At 36.5% G+C, this 19,959-nt stretch overlaps 1 protein-coding gene and 1 pseudogene across 1 annotated transcript; both read left to right on the top strand.

Moving 5' to 3' along the window:
• The first annotated feature begins 611 nt into the window (after positions 1 to 611).
• LOC149570784 (uncharacterized) lies at positions 612 to 1,678 on the top strand. Its single transcript, XM_089812331.1, has one exon. The coding sequence runs from the start codon at positions 629 to 631 to the stop codon at positions 1,676 to 1,678; it is 1,050 nt and encodes a 349-aa protein (XP_089668457.1). The 5' UTR covers positions 612 to 628.
• A 12,567-nt stretch (positions 1,679 to 14,245) lies between these two features.
• On the top strand, positions 14,246 to 15,312 carry LOC149570783 (uncharacterized; annotated as a pseudogene).
• Positions 15,313 to 19,959: the final 4,647 nt, after the last annotated feature.

Here is a 19,959-nt window from a genome sequence, read left to right as displayed (position 1 = left end):
TAACTCTAGTGTACCATTTTGAACCAAATCTCAAATGAAGTGATGGCGAATTTCAATGTGCTTCGGTTTAACATGAAACACTATATTCTTGGTCATTGCAATGGGACTACTATTATGACAAAAAATAGTTCTAGGATGTTCTAGAACCAAATGCAAATCTTCTAGAATCCTTCAAATCTATATTGCTTGAGAACTAGTTGCTAATGGTGAAATATACTTTTCTTTTGTTGAAGAAAGAGCCATGATTGCCTACTTCTTACTACTTGTTGCCCGAGTGTCAGGTTTTCTATGTTATGAGTTGTGTTAATGGTCATGTCAAGTAAATCAAAAGAGTCTAGGTCTAAGTCTTCTTTAGGTAGGCTGTCCTTGTCGGGTTTCCCTATCATTTCCTTTTCTTCTCTAAGCCGGTTGGGTTGTTCTAAAGGTCTGTTCATATTGGGTAGGTTGTAGATCCCAACCCGACAAGGATATTGTGCTCTTATTGATGATCTTTTGCAGATGAGAGTTGTGAAATATTCTCCAGACATGTATAAGGGAGTTTCTGAGAGTCTTTCTCAAGATGATGCTAGCTAAAGGTGATGTATCAAATCCACAAGGATCACATCAGATTAAGATAAGGAACTGAAAGATGCCAGATCTACAGTCAACAGTTAATGACTTTGTGGTCAAACTTAAGCGATGGCAGGTTGAAGGTTCACAGGCTAGTGCCAGAGAAACTGCAGTTCTACTTAGGTTAGTTATTTGTCAACAACGCGTACCACATTCTAATCAGGCTGCATCCCTTAATCAAGCAGTAAGATCAGTGGGCGCGCAACTCATTGCTGCTAATCCCGTCGAGCTAGCTATTGGGAACATTGTGAGACATGTATTACATCTTATTTGTGATGAGGATGTACCTTTGGAAACAACAGATGTTAAGGGCTCAGACATTTCTGTTGAGAGTGATGATGAAGATGACATTCAACATAAAAACCCATCACAGCTATCTGCTGCTGCTATGGCTGCGACAAATAGGAGTACATTACAAGCTCCTTCCCTACATAATCTTCTTGAATCTACTCCTGGACCACAAGTTGCTTCTTCTACAGGTTCTTCCGGAGGTGACTCTGAAGGAAAAAGCAAATCTGCTGACAAAAACTCAAAAAGCTGGAAACTAAAACATGGTGTAATTGAGGCCGTCAATGAATTGATTGAAGAAATTGATAACTGTTACTCTCAGATTGCAGAGCAAGCATTGGAACATATTCATCAGAATGAGGTGATATTAACTCTAGCACACTCAAAGGCTATGATGAAGTTCCTTTGTGAGGCCAAGAAAAAGAGATCTTTTCAAGTATTTGTTGCAGAAGGTGCTCCAAGATATCAAGGGCATACTCTTGCTAAAGAACTAGTTGCAAAAGATTTACAAACAACTGTAATTACAGATTCAGCAATCTTTGCTATGATATCATGTGTGAATATGGTTATAGTAGGTGCTCATGCGGTCTTGGCCAATGGTGGAGTAATTGCACCAGCAGGACTGCATATGGTTGCACTAGCAGCACACAAACATGCTGTTCCATTTGTTGTACTAGCTGGTACACACAAGCTATGTCCTTTGTATCCACACAATCCAGAGGTTTTACTTAATGAAATCAAAATACCATCAAGAATGTCAACAGTATTCAAGTCAGAATAGTTTTATCTAAAATGGTTACAAAACCGAATTCAAATAGTGATTGTTTGAGTCCCCAAATTTGAAAAGTCTTTTTCTCTATATTTTGTCTTTTTGTATTCAAAGAAGAGGAAAAGTCAAGAGCCCTTACGAGCTTGATGTATTGAAAGATCTATATATACTGCTATGAAAAGGATTGGTGGCGGGGGGGGGGGGGGGGGGGCGAATTGGAAGATAGCAAAGTAATTCCATTTACTTAGCCTACTTATTGGTTTGTTGTTCCAGTATTATTTTACTTGCAATTTTTTTGAATAGAAAGCATAGTTATATTTTGGATATTGTGATGTCTTCCTGAATTCTATTTCTTGTCAAGAAAATTACAGTAATGGTAATTCTATTTGCCTTTCATTATATAGGATTGCTCCTATTCGCCAATTAGAATATGCATTTCATATAAAATAGGATAGAATTAGTTAGATATTAAAACTCATGTGATGATCTATAATCGACATTCTACTGGGGGTTATAGATTATCTTCATTTTATCCAGCCTGAATTGCTTGTGCCGACAAAGTAATTCAGTTAATTTCATTACTCAATGTATCTGGTGATTGATAAAAACAAATTCATTGAATATTTAATACAATCAGGGAGTTGTACCTGTTAATTCAGAGGGCAGTGATTGTACATATATGCTGACCCATTTGTTGGTGGCATTCTCTTATTTTCTCACCTTGGGCGTGAAGAAGAGTCAGGGATTATAAATCTAATGAGAAGACAAACTATTAACCAACAGTTTTCGGCGACTCCACTGGGGAGAACTTGAAAAGATTTTGAAAATAAAGAGTATTAGAAGTTTTTCTCAGAATTATAAATACCTTGGATTCCAAATTTACCAGGAGTGCGAAATAGAAGGGAAAAGTTGACCCAGTGTACGAAGAACTTAAGAAGGTCAATTTTCCTATCTTGGATGATAGATTCATAAAAGGAATAACGAGAACAAAGGAGTTTGAAGTCAAGAATCCTGAAGAATTTTAGTTGCCTGTGCAAGCCTCTTTCAGACCAAGAAGAAGCAAATCTTCCTCTCCTCCAATAGGTAGAATTTCCATTTCAACCACTTGTGATTCACTGTTGTTACATGGTATTTCTCTTCCCCTATCAGTTTCCATTCAGACACTTGTACAAAACTTAGCAATAACAAACATGGCAGTCCCATGGGGAAATGCAATAAGACCATTGAACCTTGTAGATAATCATGATTTACCAAGAGCTTCAAGGAAGAATTTTCCAAAATTCAATGGTGACGATGCAATTTCAGCAGAGCAGCATCTAAGTGCTTTTCATAAGGCTTGTAGTGTAGTTAATCCTCAGTATGAAGACACTGCGGTGAGAATGTTCGTAGATACTCTTGTAGATGATGTTGCAGATTGGTTTCAGGATTTTCCTGTAGGATGTATAACAAATTGAAATGACATGAAACAAAGATTTGAAGACAGGTATAAAAGTACTGAAGATGCTCAAGTCTTGTTATTATAGATAGCTCAAATAAAGAAAGAACCGTCTATATCTATGAGGGATTTTAATGCCAAATTTAATAAATTGATAAAAAGAATTCCAACTACCAGTACACCTACAGTGGATAATCAGAAGACTTTCTACATCAGTTCTATGCCTCCTGAACTTGGCTACCAAATAAGAAGAGCTAATGTAGCTGATTTGCAAACGACTCAAACATTAGCTGTAGAGATGGAGGATGATATGATAGCTTCTAGGAGATGGAAGAAAGACCTTCATATTGGGCCTTCTAATAGCACAACTGGCACTTAAAACAACACTGAAACAATGTTACAGAAGTTATCAAATGAACTAATTGCATTAAAGAAACAGGTCACTAAGCTTGCTCATTCTTTTCATTAGCCTTATCAAGGTGGGAATAAGAATTTAAAAATTCCTGCTCCACAACAGAGGTTGGCTATTGAGGCTCCTCCTAAGAAACATGTGATGTGTGCTTTTCATCTTAGAGCTGATCATGATGGAGACACATGCGCAGATATGATCAGGTATAAACAAATGGAAGAAGAGAAAGAACAGAGAATAGAATATCTAGAAAGTGATGATGACCATGCTCTACATGACGAATCCATAAATCTATTTTGTGAGTATGAGTCAGATTCAAAAAATGGAGGTGATTGTTTTGCTACATTGGATGGACCACAACTCACTGTGATGACCAGAAATCAGAAGAAGAAAAATCAAATATCCAATGTTGTACCTAATAAGAATCATGCATCTTCTAGTAAAATTGGTAAAGATAATAATATATCAGCTACTTCTTCACACAAAGATCACAGAGGTAAGTCAGCTGATTCTTTTGACATTGTACAATTTTGTGAAGAAAGTAAAATTCAGATTTCTCCCATTGATTATTTGAAATCAAATCCTGATCAACTTCAAAGATTAGTGGAACATTGTACGAGTAAGGTTGACAATTTTTTCAATGCTAATGTCAATGGTAAATCCTTAAATGAAGAAGGTGTTTCAATTTCTAAGTTGTTTCAGGAAGAAGAGTCCGCTGTTTTAGCTACTAGTTCAAATTTAAAACCGGGACCCTTCTATATATCTCTTTTTATTAATGGCAATAGATTGAGTAATTGTATCATAGATTCAAGGGCCTCTAATAATGTCATGCCTGCATCAGTAGCTAAAGCCTTGGGATTGCCTTTGACTAAAGCTTTTGGTAGATGCTATTCAATGGATGCAAAACAAGTGCCTCTAGTCGGCCAAATAAAAGATGCCCAAGTTGTCCTTGCAGCCTATCCTTCCAAAAGATTAAAACTCACCATACTTGTGGCTGATATCCCTGCCAACTATGGGATTCTTCTTAGTAGAAGCTTTTGTAAAGACATAGGAGGAGAAATTAAATTAGATTGGTCTATTGCAACTATTCAAGTAGGGTATAAGAAAGTGAAGTTAGAGACGAAAGAAAAAGCCAAGTTTACTGTGCTCAAGTTAGATGATCCTAGGTCCCAAATACTTTATCAGGAAATGTAATTTGGTAATTACATGCTTTTCTCTGATGATTCTAATGTTCAGGAAGAAAAAGATCAGACTAATTTTGATGATAAACAAATATGGACATTGGAATTTGATGGTAGCTATGCTAAAGCCAGTTCTGGTGCAGGAGTAGTATTGATTGCTCCTAATGGAGAAATTACATGCTTGGCTTATAAGTTATATTTCAAGAACACTAACAATACTACAGAATATGAAGCACTCCTTCTTGGTATGGAAGCGGCTAAGCAAAGAGGAATCAAATTGCTGAAAGTACAAGGTGATGTTGAATTGGTGGTAAGACAAATCAAAAAACAATATTTTGTGAAAAATAATAGATTGAGAAACCATAGGAATAAGGTATGGGATGAGATTGAGAGTTTTGAAGCATTTTCAATAATTTCAGTACTTAGAGATCAAAATACTAGAGCAGATTCTCTGGCCGTATCTGCATCTTTGTTGTTGCCTCATCCTGATTTCAAAGATCAAGTGTATAGAATGGAGGTTTTGTTCAGACCTAGTGTCCCTAATAATGAAGAATCTTGGCAAGTGTTTGATGATGATAAACATATTCAGCAATTTATTGAAGGTACAGGCCCTTTTGCAGACCTTTGTTTTGAAAGTGATCAGCAAGAAGAACATTCATCAGATAATGAAAGAAAAATTAAATTAGGCACAATTCAATTAAAAGGTAACATAATTCCTTCCCACTTTGTTTCATTGGAAAAAATTTTCAATAAACATGATGCTTACATAAGGAAAGAAAGGAATAAAAAAGGGAAAACTTGTGGGGAATTTGATGGAATTAATATAGGGATAGAAGATAGCCCAAAGATGATAAACGTAGGAAAGTGTTGTACTCCAGAAGAGAGAATAAAAGTCAAAGAATTGTTGATTAATTTTTTAGATGTATTTGCTTGGAGTTATGAAGATCTGAAAAATTTTATGAATGGAAAATTCAAACACACAATTCCCCTTAAACTTGGAGCAACACCTGTCAGGCAAAAACAGAGGAACTATAATCCTTTGGTAGAAGGCACAATTTTCAATGAAATTGACAAGATGCTGAAAGCCAGGATTATTTACCCTATTCATAACTCTACTTGGGTGGCAAATATTGTGCCTGTGAGGAAGAAAAATGGAGAGATAAGAATTTGTGTAGACTTCAGATATTTAAATCAGTCATCCCTCAAGGACAACTATGCCTTACCTAACATGGACCATTTATTGTAGGCGGTTGCAGGATCAGAAATGATGTCCATGCTTGATGGATTTTCAGGATATAATCAGATACAAGTAGAGGAGGAAGATCAATACAAGACAAATTTCACTACACCTTGGGGCACCTTTGCATATAACAGAATGCCTTTTGGTTTAATAAATGCAGGTGCAACTATTCAGAGGCCCATGAATCTATCTTTTGGTGATTTGAGGAATAAGATTATTGTGATATATCTTGATTACTTGACTGTGTTTTCTAAAAAATGGAAAGACCACATTACAGATTTGGGAAAAGTGTTGCAACGGTGCAGAGATCATGGTATTTCATTGAATCCAAAGAAATCAGTATTCTGCGTTACTGAAGGTAAACTTTTGGGCCATATTGTTTCTCAAGGAGTGAAAATTGATCCAGATAGAGTTAAAGCTATTCAACAGTTAAGTTTACCTTTGAGTAAAATAGGAGTTAAATCCTTCTTTGGCCAGGTGAATTTTCTAAGGAGGTTTGTGCCTGATTTTTCTGAGATTGTAAAAAGTATAGTTGATATGATGAAAGGAAATCAAACTTTCAAATGGACTGAAGTTGGTAAAAAATCTTTTGAAAATATAAAAGAGGCTATTGCAAATGCGCTTGTTTTAGTTCATCCTAATTACAATAAAGAATTCATTATATATTGTTATGCTTCAGAACATACTGTTTCAACCATACTAATGCAGGAAAATAAGGAAGGCATACAAGCTCCCATTGCTTTCATGAGCATGCCTTTGAAAAATTAGGAATTGAAATACTCTCACATGGAAAAGCATGCATATGTAGTTGTAAAGGCGTTGAAAAATTTTAGATTTTACATTCTGCATTCTCATTCAGTTATTCATGTGCCTGATGTTGCAGTAAAAAGTATCTTGACTCAGCAAGAAGTGGGTTGTAATCATAGAGGAACATGGATTGCTAAAGTACAGGAGTTTGATATAGACATAAAACCAACGAAGTTAGTAAGAGGAAATGCACTTTGCAAAGCTATGGCAGAGGATCAGCACATTGAAGATGATCATAAAGTGCTCATGGTGAGTTTACAAGATCCTTGGTTTTCCAACATTGCCTATTATCTGACATATGGTGAGTGTCTTGATGGTTTAACAGCAAAACAAAAGAGAGATCTAAAAAATAAAGCTTTGAAGTACATAATATTTGATGATGTTTTGTACAAGAAAGCAATAGATGGCACTTTCTTAAGGTGTGTGGATAAAGAACAACAGGTAAGATTATTGAAGACTTTTCATGATGAAGCCTGTGGGGGACATTTCTCTTCTACTGTGACTGCATTTAAGATTCTCAGACAATGCTATTACTGGCCGGGTATGTTTAAAGATGTGTATAAATGGGTTGCAAATTGTGAGAAATGTAAGTTGTTTACAAGAAAGCCACAATTGGTCGCTTTACCTTTAAGACCAGTGATAATAGATGCTCCTTTTCAACAACGGGGTTTAGATTTTATAGGACCTATAAATCCTCCTTCAAGTCAAGGACATACCTATATCCTAATAGCCATAGATTATTTTAGTAAATGGGTAGAAGCAAAGGCAATGAAAAAGACTACTTCTACAGTGGTTTGTGAATTCATCAAAGAACAAATATTGGTTAGATTTGGAGTTCTTGCAAAACTAGTAATGGATAATGCATCTTACTTTACTTCTGCAGAAATCATTACTTTCTATTACGATAATGGAATACAGGTTAGTCATTCATCAGATTACTTCCCTCAAGGCAATGGACAAGTAGAGTCCAGTAATAAGAATTTAATTAGCATCTTGAAGAAGTTGGTCTCAGATAATCTATCATGTCCCCTTTTCAAATAATTAAAAAATAATAATCTTTGCTAAGACAGGCAGGCCCAAGAAAGTGAAGTTTCGGAAAAAGGGAGTTAATCTTTGGAAACCGTTGGACTAATAAATGATAATTATTATTAAAATATGTTTCATTAACCTCTCTTGGACGTGAGTTACAGTTATGCCCTTTTTAAAGAGGTTTGGAGGCATTTTGGGGGGATTCCAGAACTTGATTTTGCTCATTCCTTGTTATTCTTCAGAGGCTGCCAAACCTGTGGAGAAGGAGACCCAAGAACGGGAGTTTGCAGGTTTCCAGGGAGACCCAAGAACGGGAGTTTGCAGGTTTCCAGGAAGGCTAAGGACGGGAGTTTGAAGCCATTCCATGTGCATGCTCATACAGAGTTTGCCTTTGTGCTGAACAGTGCAGATTTGTGAGTTTTCGGGTGTATTTTTGTGAGAGTTTGGTGTTTCCGGTTGAGTATTTCATATCAGTTTTGGTTGCTGCTGTATTTTATACTTTAAGCTGTTAAAATAGATCTGAATATATATATTGGGACGTGATTAAACTTCTGAGATAGATTATTAGTGTTCTTGTGGTGTTTCCGGGCATATTTTGTGCTATTTCGGGAGCCCGATGAGCATAGTTTTGGTCCTACATTTTCGAGCTGTTGTGTAAAGGCTATACGGATCTGGAAATGTCAATTTGTAGGCTGTTATGCTGCTGAAAGTTCTGTAAAAATTTCCATTTTCAGATTTATTAATAATTGGTGAAGCTGTGAAGCTTTTGGCACAATTTCTGGCATACCCGATTTGGGGGTTTCTTGAGAAATTTGGAGGATCTTTGTGATATCAGTTGTTTGATTTTAAAGATCTGATTTGAGGCTTGAAATATCATACAAAATCAGAAAAGGGACATTTCAGTGGTATCAGAGCCATGATCTTGCCAGCCTGAGGGTTTGTAGAAGTTGCAGGTCAGTTTTGACAACTACCCAGATCTTGCATGTTAGTTTTGACAACTACCCAGATCTTGCATGTCAGTTTTGATAACTACCCAAATCTTGCATGTCAAAATTTATGGTTGCATTCTACTTCTAATCATATGCATGTTAGTTCTTGGTGAATTTGGTGGTTGCATGTTGCTTCTAATCAGTTGCATGTCAAAATTTATGGTTGCATGCAACTAAGTGAAAGAGAAAAAAGATATTTGCAGCGAGAAAAGAATAAAGAAATTTTGATCAAACCTCCAGTTGAAAGTAAAAGTAAAAAATCCAAGGAAGGGAAAAGTATGGCTGATCCAGATAAGATGGCAAAGAAATTCTTCCAAGACATCCAAAATACTCAGAAGCAAACAGTGGATAGTTTGGCAAAAACTAGAGAGGCTTTGCGAATATTGACAAAAAAACTACAAGGAGTTGCATCTATTAATGAGAAAGGGAGCACTTCAGAGGAGCCAAGAAATCTGAAATCCACACCATCTAAATCAACCAAAACTATTTTCTTGCCTGCAGATGAGCCACCAGTACCAAATCCAGCCATTAATCCTATGGAAGAGGTTACAGGTAACTTGATTACATTAAGAGCTACTTATAATGGCTTAGATGATGATTTTCGTAGTTCAGTTCCTTTTAGAGAATATGTGGATATGATGAACACTTTGATGCCCAAGAAAGAGTACAGAAGGGAGCATGACATAAGTGGAAGAGAGCTCAAAAATAAAATAAGCAAGTTTATAGCACCTACTTTTGATGGAACAAATAAAATTTCAGCTAGAGCATGGCTACAAAAATTACAGACCTTCTTCACACTTAATCCCATGAAGGAGAGTGATGTTGTTCAAATTGCAAGTCTACACTTGGAAGATGCAGCCTATGATTGGTGGTATCATGGAATGACTACTCAAGGTCATGATCAGGTAACTACATTTGATGATTTTAGTCAAAGAGTGATAGATAGATTTGACCTCAAGGATGATGATTATGAGGATGTTGTTGTGCATGATGGTGAGATACCTGGTGTAGATGAGCAGACATTAAGCATTCATGACTTTTTTGAGAGAGAGTACCAGGCACAGTTAGATGCTTCGTCACATGAGGTTGAGGCTAGTAGTACTTCACATGATTTATCCCGCCAGCTGAAGGTGTGTGAAGACAGTATTGTCACTACATTATCTCATCATGACAGGTATGTGGAGTTAGTTGGTATTGGTCATATTACTCAAGTCAGGATTTTGCTTGAGTTACCAGCTAATTCTAGTTTACGGATATGGACTCGAGATTGTTATATTGGCATTTGGGATTCAGTTGGCTGGAGATCTTTAACACTTTTTGGTAGCAGTGTTTGTTTGGGTGCTATCATGGATTTGATTAGCAGATTACATGGTGTTGTCTTTTCTTGTGCCAGTATCTTGTCTGATGTTGGTATTAGTTTTTATACACCAATGTTGGGCTTTGTTCATATATCCAGTCGGCCATACTTGCTGGAATGTGTTGATGATATTTCATATTTGGCAATGTGTATAGATGAGTCCCAGGATCACATTGGCATTGATGACATCCAGAAGGATGCAATGGGCAGTTTTGAAGACTTAGTTTCCTTGGGTATAGAGGAGTTGGACAGCAATGCTAATGTTTTTGATACTCCGTATGTTGATATGAGCTTTAGATTTGATTCACAGGATATGGATGGTAATACTCTAGAGACTAGTAACTTTGAGGACACTCCTTCAGACAGTGCATCAGAGGAGGTTTGTAGGAGACAGTCAAGCCAGTGCCATCATTTGTCTAATCAGTTGAGAGTTAGTGACCAAGACATTTCTATCACTTGCCAACATTTTGATGCTGCTCGTCAGTTGTTAGCAGTTTATGGATGGGGTTCTCCTACTAGTGATGAGCAGGGAGGAAGTTATCTTTCCTTGACAGAGATCCACTCTTTATGGGAGGCTATTCGGATTTTGAGACAGAATTATATGCAGTTGGTAGCCGACAGAGATTATCTTATGGAGTGGGGCAGTACAGCATGTGATGCATTGTTGGCCAAGGAAGATGAGGTGAGTGATCTTACTGAGCAGCTTGAGGTGACTTCTGAGATTCTTGAGAGTACACAATTGGCTCTCAAGGAGTCACAGTTTCATTTGGCTAAGGTGACCATGGAGTTAGAGCGACTACAGTCTTTACCTGATTCTATACAGTCACAAGCTATGGTGTTTGGTGATCCGAGGATGTCCATGGCCGAGATTGTTAGAGACAGTGGAGATGGGGATGCATCCATCCTTGATACTAACATTGGCATATCAGGTTCATTCCCACTAGAGTCAGGTTCAATTGAGTTGGGTGCTGTAGCAGATTTTTGTGGTGTGCCTGACATGGTGGTGACCTCTAGTACTAATGGCACGAAGACTAGAGATGTTGTATCAAAGACCATGTGTGATGTTGGTCAGCTGATAGTTGGCATGGTTCCTACTAGTAATACTACTCCCTTCGCAATGTCTTCAGAGGTAGTAGTCAGTTCCAACTTGGTTAATGATCGATTGCAGTTAGTTACATCTGGATTGCAGTCTAAGCCACTAACTGAGATTGGTGCATTCTATCGGCATTACACTGTGAGGTATGCTCATCTATCTACCTTTGATGACCATGTTGATGAGATGATGGTACAGAGATGTACTTTGGTTCCTAGTGCTTATCATCAGTTATGGGATAGTTTGATGCCTCGGGATGAGATTTGTGATGGGCATGACATGGTGATAGGTCCTGCAATTGACAAGTTGATAATACATGACTTAGAGCAAGATTTTTGGAGTGATGCTTTAGCAGGTGTTGTTATTGATTCTACTCCTTTGGCTATGACATCTCTTGACTTAGCTGGTGATCAGTGGGTTGTATCACTTCTTCATGGTGAGCTGTTGACTGAGGTTGGTTTTTTTTATCAACATTATATTGCAGGGTATGTACATCAGTTAGCATTTGATCCCTGTGCTGAAGAGTTGATGGCAGACAAATTTGGTTTGGATTCCATTTCTTACTCGTTATCTTGTAATGTCTTTTCACCATCAGCAGTGTATGGGAGTTATGGTTATGAGATAGTGGCCGATGATTTGCAGAGTTGTGTTGACTGTAGGAGTTGTACAGTGTGTGGATTCTCCATACTTGGTATAGTTTCATTCGAGAGGGTTCACCATTGTTGCAGAGTTGGATTGTACATTCCATATAGGCCAGTGGGATGCGTTGATGGTATTTACTATGTTGGTAGTTTGATTTGTCCACTTTACTTGGGTTCTGATGTTCTAAGAGTTTATGCCTCATGGGTTTTTGATTGTGGTAATGGTGATTTTGGAGTTTGGTTGAGCTATAATTGCCAGTTTGATTATGGATTCCTCTTGGTCATATTGCAGAGGATCTTGCAGGAGTCTGTGTTAATTGGTAGTAGTATAGTTCATGACTACATTTGGGATCCAGGAGGATTGATTGGTTTATTGTTCAACCATTGCTTGAGGACAAGCAATGTTTGGGAGGGGAGGACTTGTCATGTCCCCTTTTCAAATAATTAAAAAATAATAATCTTTGCTAAGACAGGCAGGCCCAAGAAAGTGAAGTTTCGGAAAAAGGGAGTTAATCTTTGGAAACTGTTGGACTAATAAATGATAATTATTATTAAAATATGTTTCATTAACCTCTCTTGGATGTGAGTTACAGTTATGCCCTTTTTAAAGAGGTTTGGAGGCATTTTGGGGGGATTCCAGAACTTGATTTTGCTCATTCCTTGTTATTCTTCAGAGGCTGCCAAACCTGTGGAGAAGGAGACCCAAGAACGGGAGTTTGCAGGTTTCCAGGGAGACCCAAGAATGGGAGTTTGCAGGTTTCCAGGAAGGCTAAGGATGGGAGTTTGAAGCCATTCCATGTGCATGCTCATACAGAGTTTGCCTTTGTGCTGAACAGTGCAGATTTGTGAGTTTTCGGGTGTATTTTTGTGAGAGTTTGGTGTTTCCGGTTGAGTATTTCATATCAGTTTTGGTTGCTGCTGTATTTTATACTTTAAGCTGTTAAAATAGATCTGAATATATATATTGGGACGTGATTAAACTTCTGAGATAGATTATTAGTGTTCTTGTGGTGTTTCCGGGCATATTTTGTGCTATTTCGGGAGCCCGATGAGCATAGTTTTGGTCCTACATTTTCGAGCTGTTGTGTAAAGGCTATACGGATCTGGAAATGTCAATTTGTAGGCTGTTATGCTGCTGAAAGTTCTGTAAAAATTTCCATTTTCAGATTTATTAATAATTGGTGAAGCTGTGAAGCTTTTGGCACAATTTCTGGCATACCCGATTTGGGGGTTTCTTGAGAAATTTGGAGGATCTTTGTGATATCAGTTGTTTGATTTTAAAGATCTGATTTGAGGCTTGAAATATCATACAAAATCAGAAAAGGGACATTTCATAATCAAAGGAATTGGCACAAGAAACTGTATGATGCATTGTGGGCTGATAGGACTACTCTGAAAAGAGCTATTGGGATTTCACCTTTTGAATTAGTTTATGGTGTTGAAGCTATCTTACCATTACCACTTGAGTTAGCTACTTGTAAATTGAAGACTACGATTGAAGATGGTGTGTTCAAGGAAGGATTAGAAAGGAGAATTTTGTATCTGACAAAGCTACAGGAAGAAAGAGTAGATATGGTAGATAGAATTACAAAACACCAAAGCAGAGTCAAAAAGTTGTTTGATAAAAGGGAAAGGCTGAGAAAGTTAATGGAAGGTGATCTGGTATTATTGTGGTATAAAAGACAGGAGCCTAGGGGAATGCATTCAAAATTTCAATCATTGTGGAAAGGCCCATTTCAAATTGTATATGCAAATCAGAATAATTCATTCAAACTACCTTATCCTTCAGGTGAGTGGCTGCCATACTCTTATAATGGGCAGGACCTAAAATTGTACCAAATGCAATAATGGGAAGCAGGTAACCCCTACATAGTTGTTAGTTAGGTAGGTTTTCCTTTTTCCCATTCTTGGTTAATGTGTTTTGTTCTTGTTTATGTTTTCCCTGTTAGATTAGTTTTTATTTTCATCAAGTTGTTGACCCATGTGCGAAACCAGAGATGATTTGAGTCCTTTCAAGCATTACCATACTTAAATCCCCAAACGGAGCCAGCTGTTGCCCGAGTGTCAGGTTTTCTATGTTATGAGTTGTGTTAATGGTCATGTCAAATAAATCAAAAGAGTCTAGGTTTAAGTCTTCTTTAGGTAGGCTGTACTTGTCGGGTTTCCCTATCATTGCCTTTTCTTCTCTAAGCCGGTTGGGTTGTTCTAAAGGTCTGTTCATATTGGGTAGGTTGTAGATCCCAACCCGACAATGATATCGTGCTCTTATTGATGATCTTTTGCAAATGAGAGTTGTGAAATGTTCTCCAGACATGTATAAGGGAGCTGATGAGAGTCTTTCTCAAGATGATGTTAGCTAAAGGTGATGTATCAAATCCACAAGGATCACATCAGATTAAGATAAGGAACTGAAAGATGCCAGATCTACAGTCAGCAGTTAATGACTTTGTGGTCAAACTTAAGCGACGACAGGTTGAAGGTTCACAGGCTAGTGCCAGAGAAATTGCAGTTCTACTTAGGTAAGTTATTTTTCAACAATGCGTACCACATTCTAATCAGGCTGCATCCCTTATTCAAGCAGTAAGATCAGTGGGCGTGCAACTCATTGCTGCTAATCCCGTCAAGCTAGCTATTGGGAACATCGTGAGACATGTATTACATCTTATTCATGATGAGGATGTAGCTTTGGCAACAACATATGTTAAGGGCTTAGACATTTCTGTTGACAGTGATGATGAAGATGACATTCAACATGAAAACCCATCACAGCTATCTGATATTGCTATGGTTGCGACAAATAGGAGTACATTACAAGCTCCTTCCCTACATAATCTTCTTGAATCTACTCCTAGAACACAAGTTTCTTCTTCTACAGGTTCTTCCGGAGGTGACTCTGAAGGAAAAAGCAAATCTGCTGACAAAAACTCAAAAAGTTGGAAACTAAAACATGGTGTAATTGAGGCCGTCAATGAATTGATTGAAGAAATTGATAACTGTTACTCTCAGATTGCAGAACAAGCATTGGAACATATTCATCAGAATGAGGTGATATTAACTCTAGCACACTCAAAGGTTGTGATGAAGTTCCTTTGTGAGGCCAAGAAAAAGAGATATTTTCAAGTATTTGTTGCAGAAGGTGCTCCAAGATATCAAGGGCATACTCTTGCTAAAGAACTAGTTGCAAAAGATTTACAAACAACTGTAATTACAGATTCAGCAGTCTTTGCTATGACATCACGTGTGAATATGGTTATAGTAGGTGCTCATGCGGTCCTGGCCAATGGTGGAGTGATTGCACCAGCAAGACTGCATATGGTTGCACTAGCAGCACACAGACATGCTATTCCATTTGTTGTACTAGCTGGTACACACAAGCTATGTCCTTTGTATCCACACAATCCAGAGGTTTTACTTAATGACCTCAAAACACCATCAGGAATGTCAACAGTATTCAAGTTAGAATAGTTTTATCTAAAATGGTTACAAAACTGAATTCAAATAGTGATTGTTTGAGTTCCCAAATTTGAAAAGTCTTTTTCTCTATATTTTGTCTTTTTGTATTCAAAGAAGAGGAAAAGTCAAGAGCCCTTATGAGCTTGATGTATTGAAAGATCTATATATACTGCTATGAAAAGGAATGGTTGGGGGGGCGGGGGGGGGAATTGGAAGGCAGCAAAGTAATTCCATTTACTTAGCCTACTTATTGGTTTGTTGTTCCAATATTATTTTAGTTGCAATTTTTTTGAATAGAAAGCATAGTTATATTTTGGATACTGTGATGTCTTCCTAAATTCTATTTCTTGTCAAGAAAATTACAGTAATGGTAATTCTATTTGCCTTTCATTATATAGGATTGCTCCTATTTGCCAATTAGAATCTGCATTTCATATAAAATAGGATAGAATTAGTTAGATATTAAAACTCATGTGATGATCTATAATCGACATTCTACTGGGGGTTATAGATTATCTTCATTTTATCTAGCCTGAATTGCTTGTGCCGACAAAGTAATTCAGTTAATTTCATTACTCAATGTATCTGGTGATTGATAAAAACAAATTCATTGAATATTTAATACAATCAGGGAGCTGTACCTGTTAATTTAGAGGGCAGTGATTGTACATATACGCTGACCCATTTGTTGGTGACATTCTCTTATTTTCTCACCTTGGGTGTGAAGAAGAGTTAGGGATTATAAATCTAATGAGAAGACAAACTGTTAACCAACACTACTTCATGAAACAACTCCAGAACCAAGTGAGAAAACATAACTAAACATTGATTTTTGATCATCTATTGAACTGACCCAATCAAAATCCATGTAACCAACCATCTGAAGCTTATCATTGGGAGAATACTAAATTCCAAAATTGTGTGTACCACTCATATACCTTAAGATACTTTTTGTAGCTTGCCAATGGGACTCATGTGGATCTTGCATGAATCGAGAGATGAGGCTCACAACATACATAATATTAGGTCTCATTGTAGTAAGGTACATGAGGCTCCCAACCAAACTTCTATATAATGTAGGATCAAAATGGGGACTTCGATCATCCTTGACTAACTTTTCACCAAGGGCTATAGGTGTAGCAACTGCTATGCATGACATCATTCTAAACCACTTCAATAAATCAACAACATACTTGGTTTGATAAATGGATATACCATCTATTTGTTGATGCACCTCTACCCCAAGAAAATAATGCATAAGTCTCATATCTAACATCTCAAATGCTTGTTTCAAATGAGATCATCAACATAAAGGAAAATAAATAGAATATCATTACCAACATGTTGGATATAGAGGGTTGGCTTTGAAGGACTTCAAATGAGTTATTTCTTCAAGAAATAACTATCAATTTGTGCATACCAAGCATGTGGTGCTTGTTTCAACCCATAGTGTTTTTTTCAGCTTGTAAACCAAGTGTTATTTCTAAAATCTCATAGCCAATGGGTTGAGCCACATAACCATCTTAATCAATATGACCATTTAGGAAAGCTGATTGTACATCCATCTATTAGATTGACCACTTGTTTTGAGCAATAATACTAGACAATATAATTTTAACTATATGAAACTTGGCAACTAGAGCAAAAGTATTTGAATAATCTACTACAAGTATTTGTGTGAATGCCTTGGCAAATAGTCTAGCTTTGTGTCTTTTCACAAAACCATCAACATGATATTTCACCTTGTGAATCCTATTGACACCAATCACCTATTTGTCTTTTAAAAGTTGAACTAATTCCTATGTATCATTTTTCTCAATAGCATGCATCTCTTCATTCATAGCATCAATCCACATTGGTTGTGTCACAACTTCTTCATACACAGAAGGTTCAATTTGAATGAAACTTAACAATATAAAGTTAGCAACCAAATCCAAATTAGAAATCATTTGATATATTTCATTTAAACTTTATACCTTTTGTGAGAAACTTGGACTGGATAGTGAGTTTGAACTTTCACCTAAAGAGGAACTTGGTGAGCTTGGTGGACTTGGGCTTGAGCTTGTGAAGAGAGGAAGGACTTGAACATCTTCATTACCCATAATGAATGGCGTATATTGTTGAACTTCTTTCTTCCATTGCCATACTCCCCCTTCATCAAAAACCACATCTCGACTAATTATCCATTTCTTTTTGTCAAGTTCATAAAATGTATATCCTTTGGTGGAATCTGAATATCCCACAAAGATACTATGTTAGGATTTGGCATCCAACTTTTTCCTCTTTTGAGAAAGAACATGAACATATATAGGACAACCAAATACATGAAAGTGAGCTACGTGTGGAGGGCTTGTATCCACTCTAGGCTTCTTTTGGAATGATATTCTGAAGCACTTTTGTTGGGCTTCAATTCAAAATATAAATTGTGGTTACCACTGTAACTCTCCAAGAAGAATTTGGAAAGTTCTTAGACTTTAACATGTACATCATGCCATCTCCATAATGGTATGGTTCTTTCTTTCTACAATACCATTTTTATAGGGGGTAAAGGTTGTTGTAAGCTATCTTTGAATGCCATGCATGTCACAAAAATTAGCAAACTCTTTGGAGATGAATTATCCCCCTCAATCTATTTTGACTATTTTAATGGAGTACCCACTTTGCTTTTTTGTCATAGCTGTAAAATGCTTGAAGCATCCAAGTGCTTCATATTTATACTTAAGAAAATAAACCCATGTGTGGCATGAGAAATCATCAATAAAGGTCAAAAAATAGATAGTCTTACCCAATGATTCCTTTTGCATAACACCAAAAATGTCAAAGTGTACAAGCTCTAGAGGAGATTTTTCCTTCCATGACTTGTTCACCAAATTTTTTTTTTAATATTTCTTACCAAGAGCACACCCTAAAAAACTTCTTCTTTTTCCTGAATGGTAGGAAGTCCTCTCACCATGTCCTTTTTATGAAGCAAACTTAAGCATTGAAAATGCAAATGACCATATCTTTGATGCCATAACCACGAATCATATGTGGTTGCCTTAAGAGAATGCATATTAGTGGAAACCAAAGTGAGAGGAAACAATCCATTCTCTATCACAGTCTTTGTCAAAAGATGGTGGTTAGCTGATTTATCAAAAACTTTGGAGCAATTATCCTAAAAACAACCTTATACTTTTTCTACAAGCTGCCAAATACTCAAAAGATTATGTTGTAACTTGGGCACATGCAAGGTGTCATGAATATAAGTAATTTCTCTTTGCTCAATTTTTACTGCAAGGGTACCTTTTCCCATAACATAAACCTCTTTATCATCACCAAATTTGACTTGACTTCTCATAGATTCATCTAATTTGAGAAAGAGATCAAATTTACTTGTCATATGATTTGAGCACCCACTATCAAGAAACCACACATCTTTCTCAGGTTATTTTTCCAAATTACATGTAAAGAATGTGGAGTTCTTTGCATCTCTGAGAGATTCTTCAATATAGTTGGTTCTTGATTTATTCATATCAGATTTTCTTTCTACATTCAGATTCATAGTGTCCATACCTCTCACAATATTTGCACTAGATGCTTCTTTGATCCTTAGAACTCGTTCCTCTTCCTTGGTTATTTCCTCTTCCTCATCCTCTACCATGTCCTCTTGATGTAGAAGACTCCCCTTGAGTTCTGTTTGATTAAAAAATGGGTACAGGTTTTGCTTCAATTTTGACTGTAGACTGGAAGGCTTGCACTAGATTCTATGTTGAATGCTCTATGCAATCTTCATGTGATTGCAACTAACCTATCAAGTCTTCAATTTTGAAGGTAGATGTATCTTTACTTTGTTCAATGGCTATGACTACTAGATCAAACTTTGGAGGAAGAGATCTCAAAATCTTGTTTACAATTTTTTGATTTGTGATAATTTTCCCTTGAGTTTTAAGATGATTGATATTTTCAATAAAAATAGGCCTTTGGAGATTTTGTTAAACCAATCTTTTGGGAGAGGTTAATGAATGAAAAGAAAATACACATTTTCAAAGATTTCATTATTCTTTTTTGGTTTTTGAGGTTAACGAATCAATTAAACATACATGTTTTTAGAGCTTTGATTAACCTTAGATAAATTTTGACTCAGGCATTCAATTTTGAAAATTCAAATTGCTGATGTGAGCTGGAGACTTTGCAATCACAACACCATGAAAATTATATAAAATCTTGATCACTTTAAAGCTAAAAGGTTGACACATTTTGACTTCTTTTTTACTCAAAATGATAGAGTTTTGGACATTCAACTCTCATAGACCATAGGAAATATTAACCACTACTCACAAGCGCTTTCCTTTAGATTATAGGATCAAAGGCCCCATAATTAGATTTCAATGAAAATACATTGATCCACATTTCAGCATTAACCCAAAAAAAAATTCTTATTAGATCTCTATAATAAGTTTAAACGATGAAGGGAAATATTACCGCAACTCTATGAACAATTATTTTCATTATTGTTAACATCAAACTTACAAGAATCTCTTAAAGAGGGATTACACTCCAACTTTTTCCACTATTATTGACTTTATGATTTATTATGGCTTTAACAATGGATATGTGAAATAAGGTATTAAAATTAATTACAAAGAATTGTTCATTGAATGTATCATATTATATTCTATT

The sequence above is a fragment of the Cupressus sempervirens genome, chromosome 2, assembly GCF_028749045.1.
Source record: "Cupressus sempervirens isolate cs-2001-9-10 chromosome 2, ASM2874904v1, whole genome shotgun sequence".
NCBI classification, from domain to species: Eukaryota; Viridiplantae; Streptophyta; class Pinopsida; order Cupressales; family Cupressaceae; genus Cupressus; species Cupressus sempervirens.
This window is presented reverse-complemented; position numbering and strand designations above follow the sequence as displayed.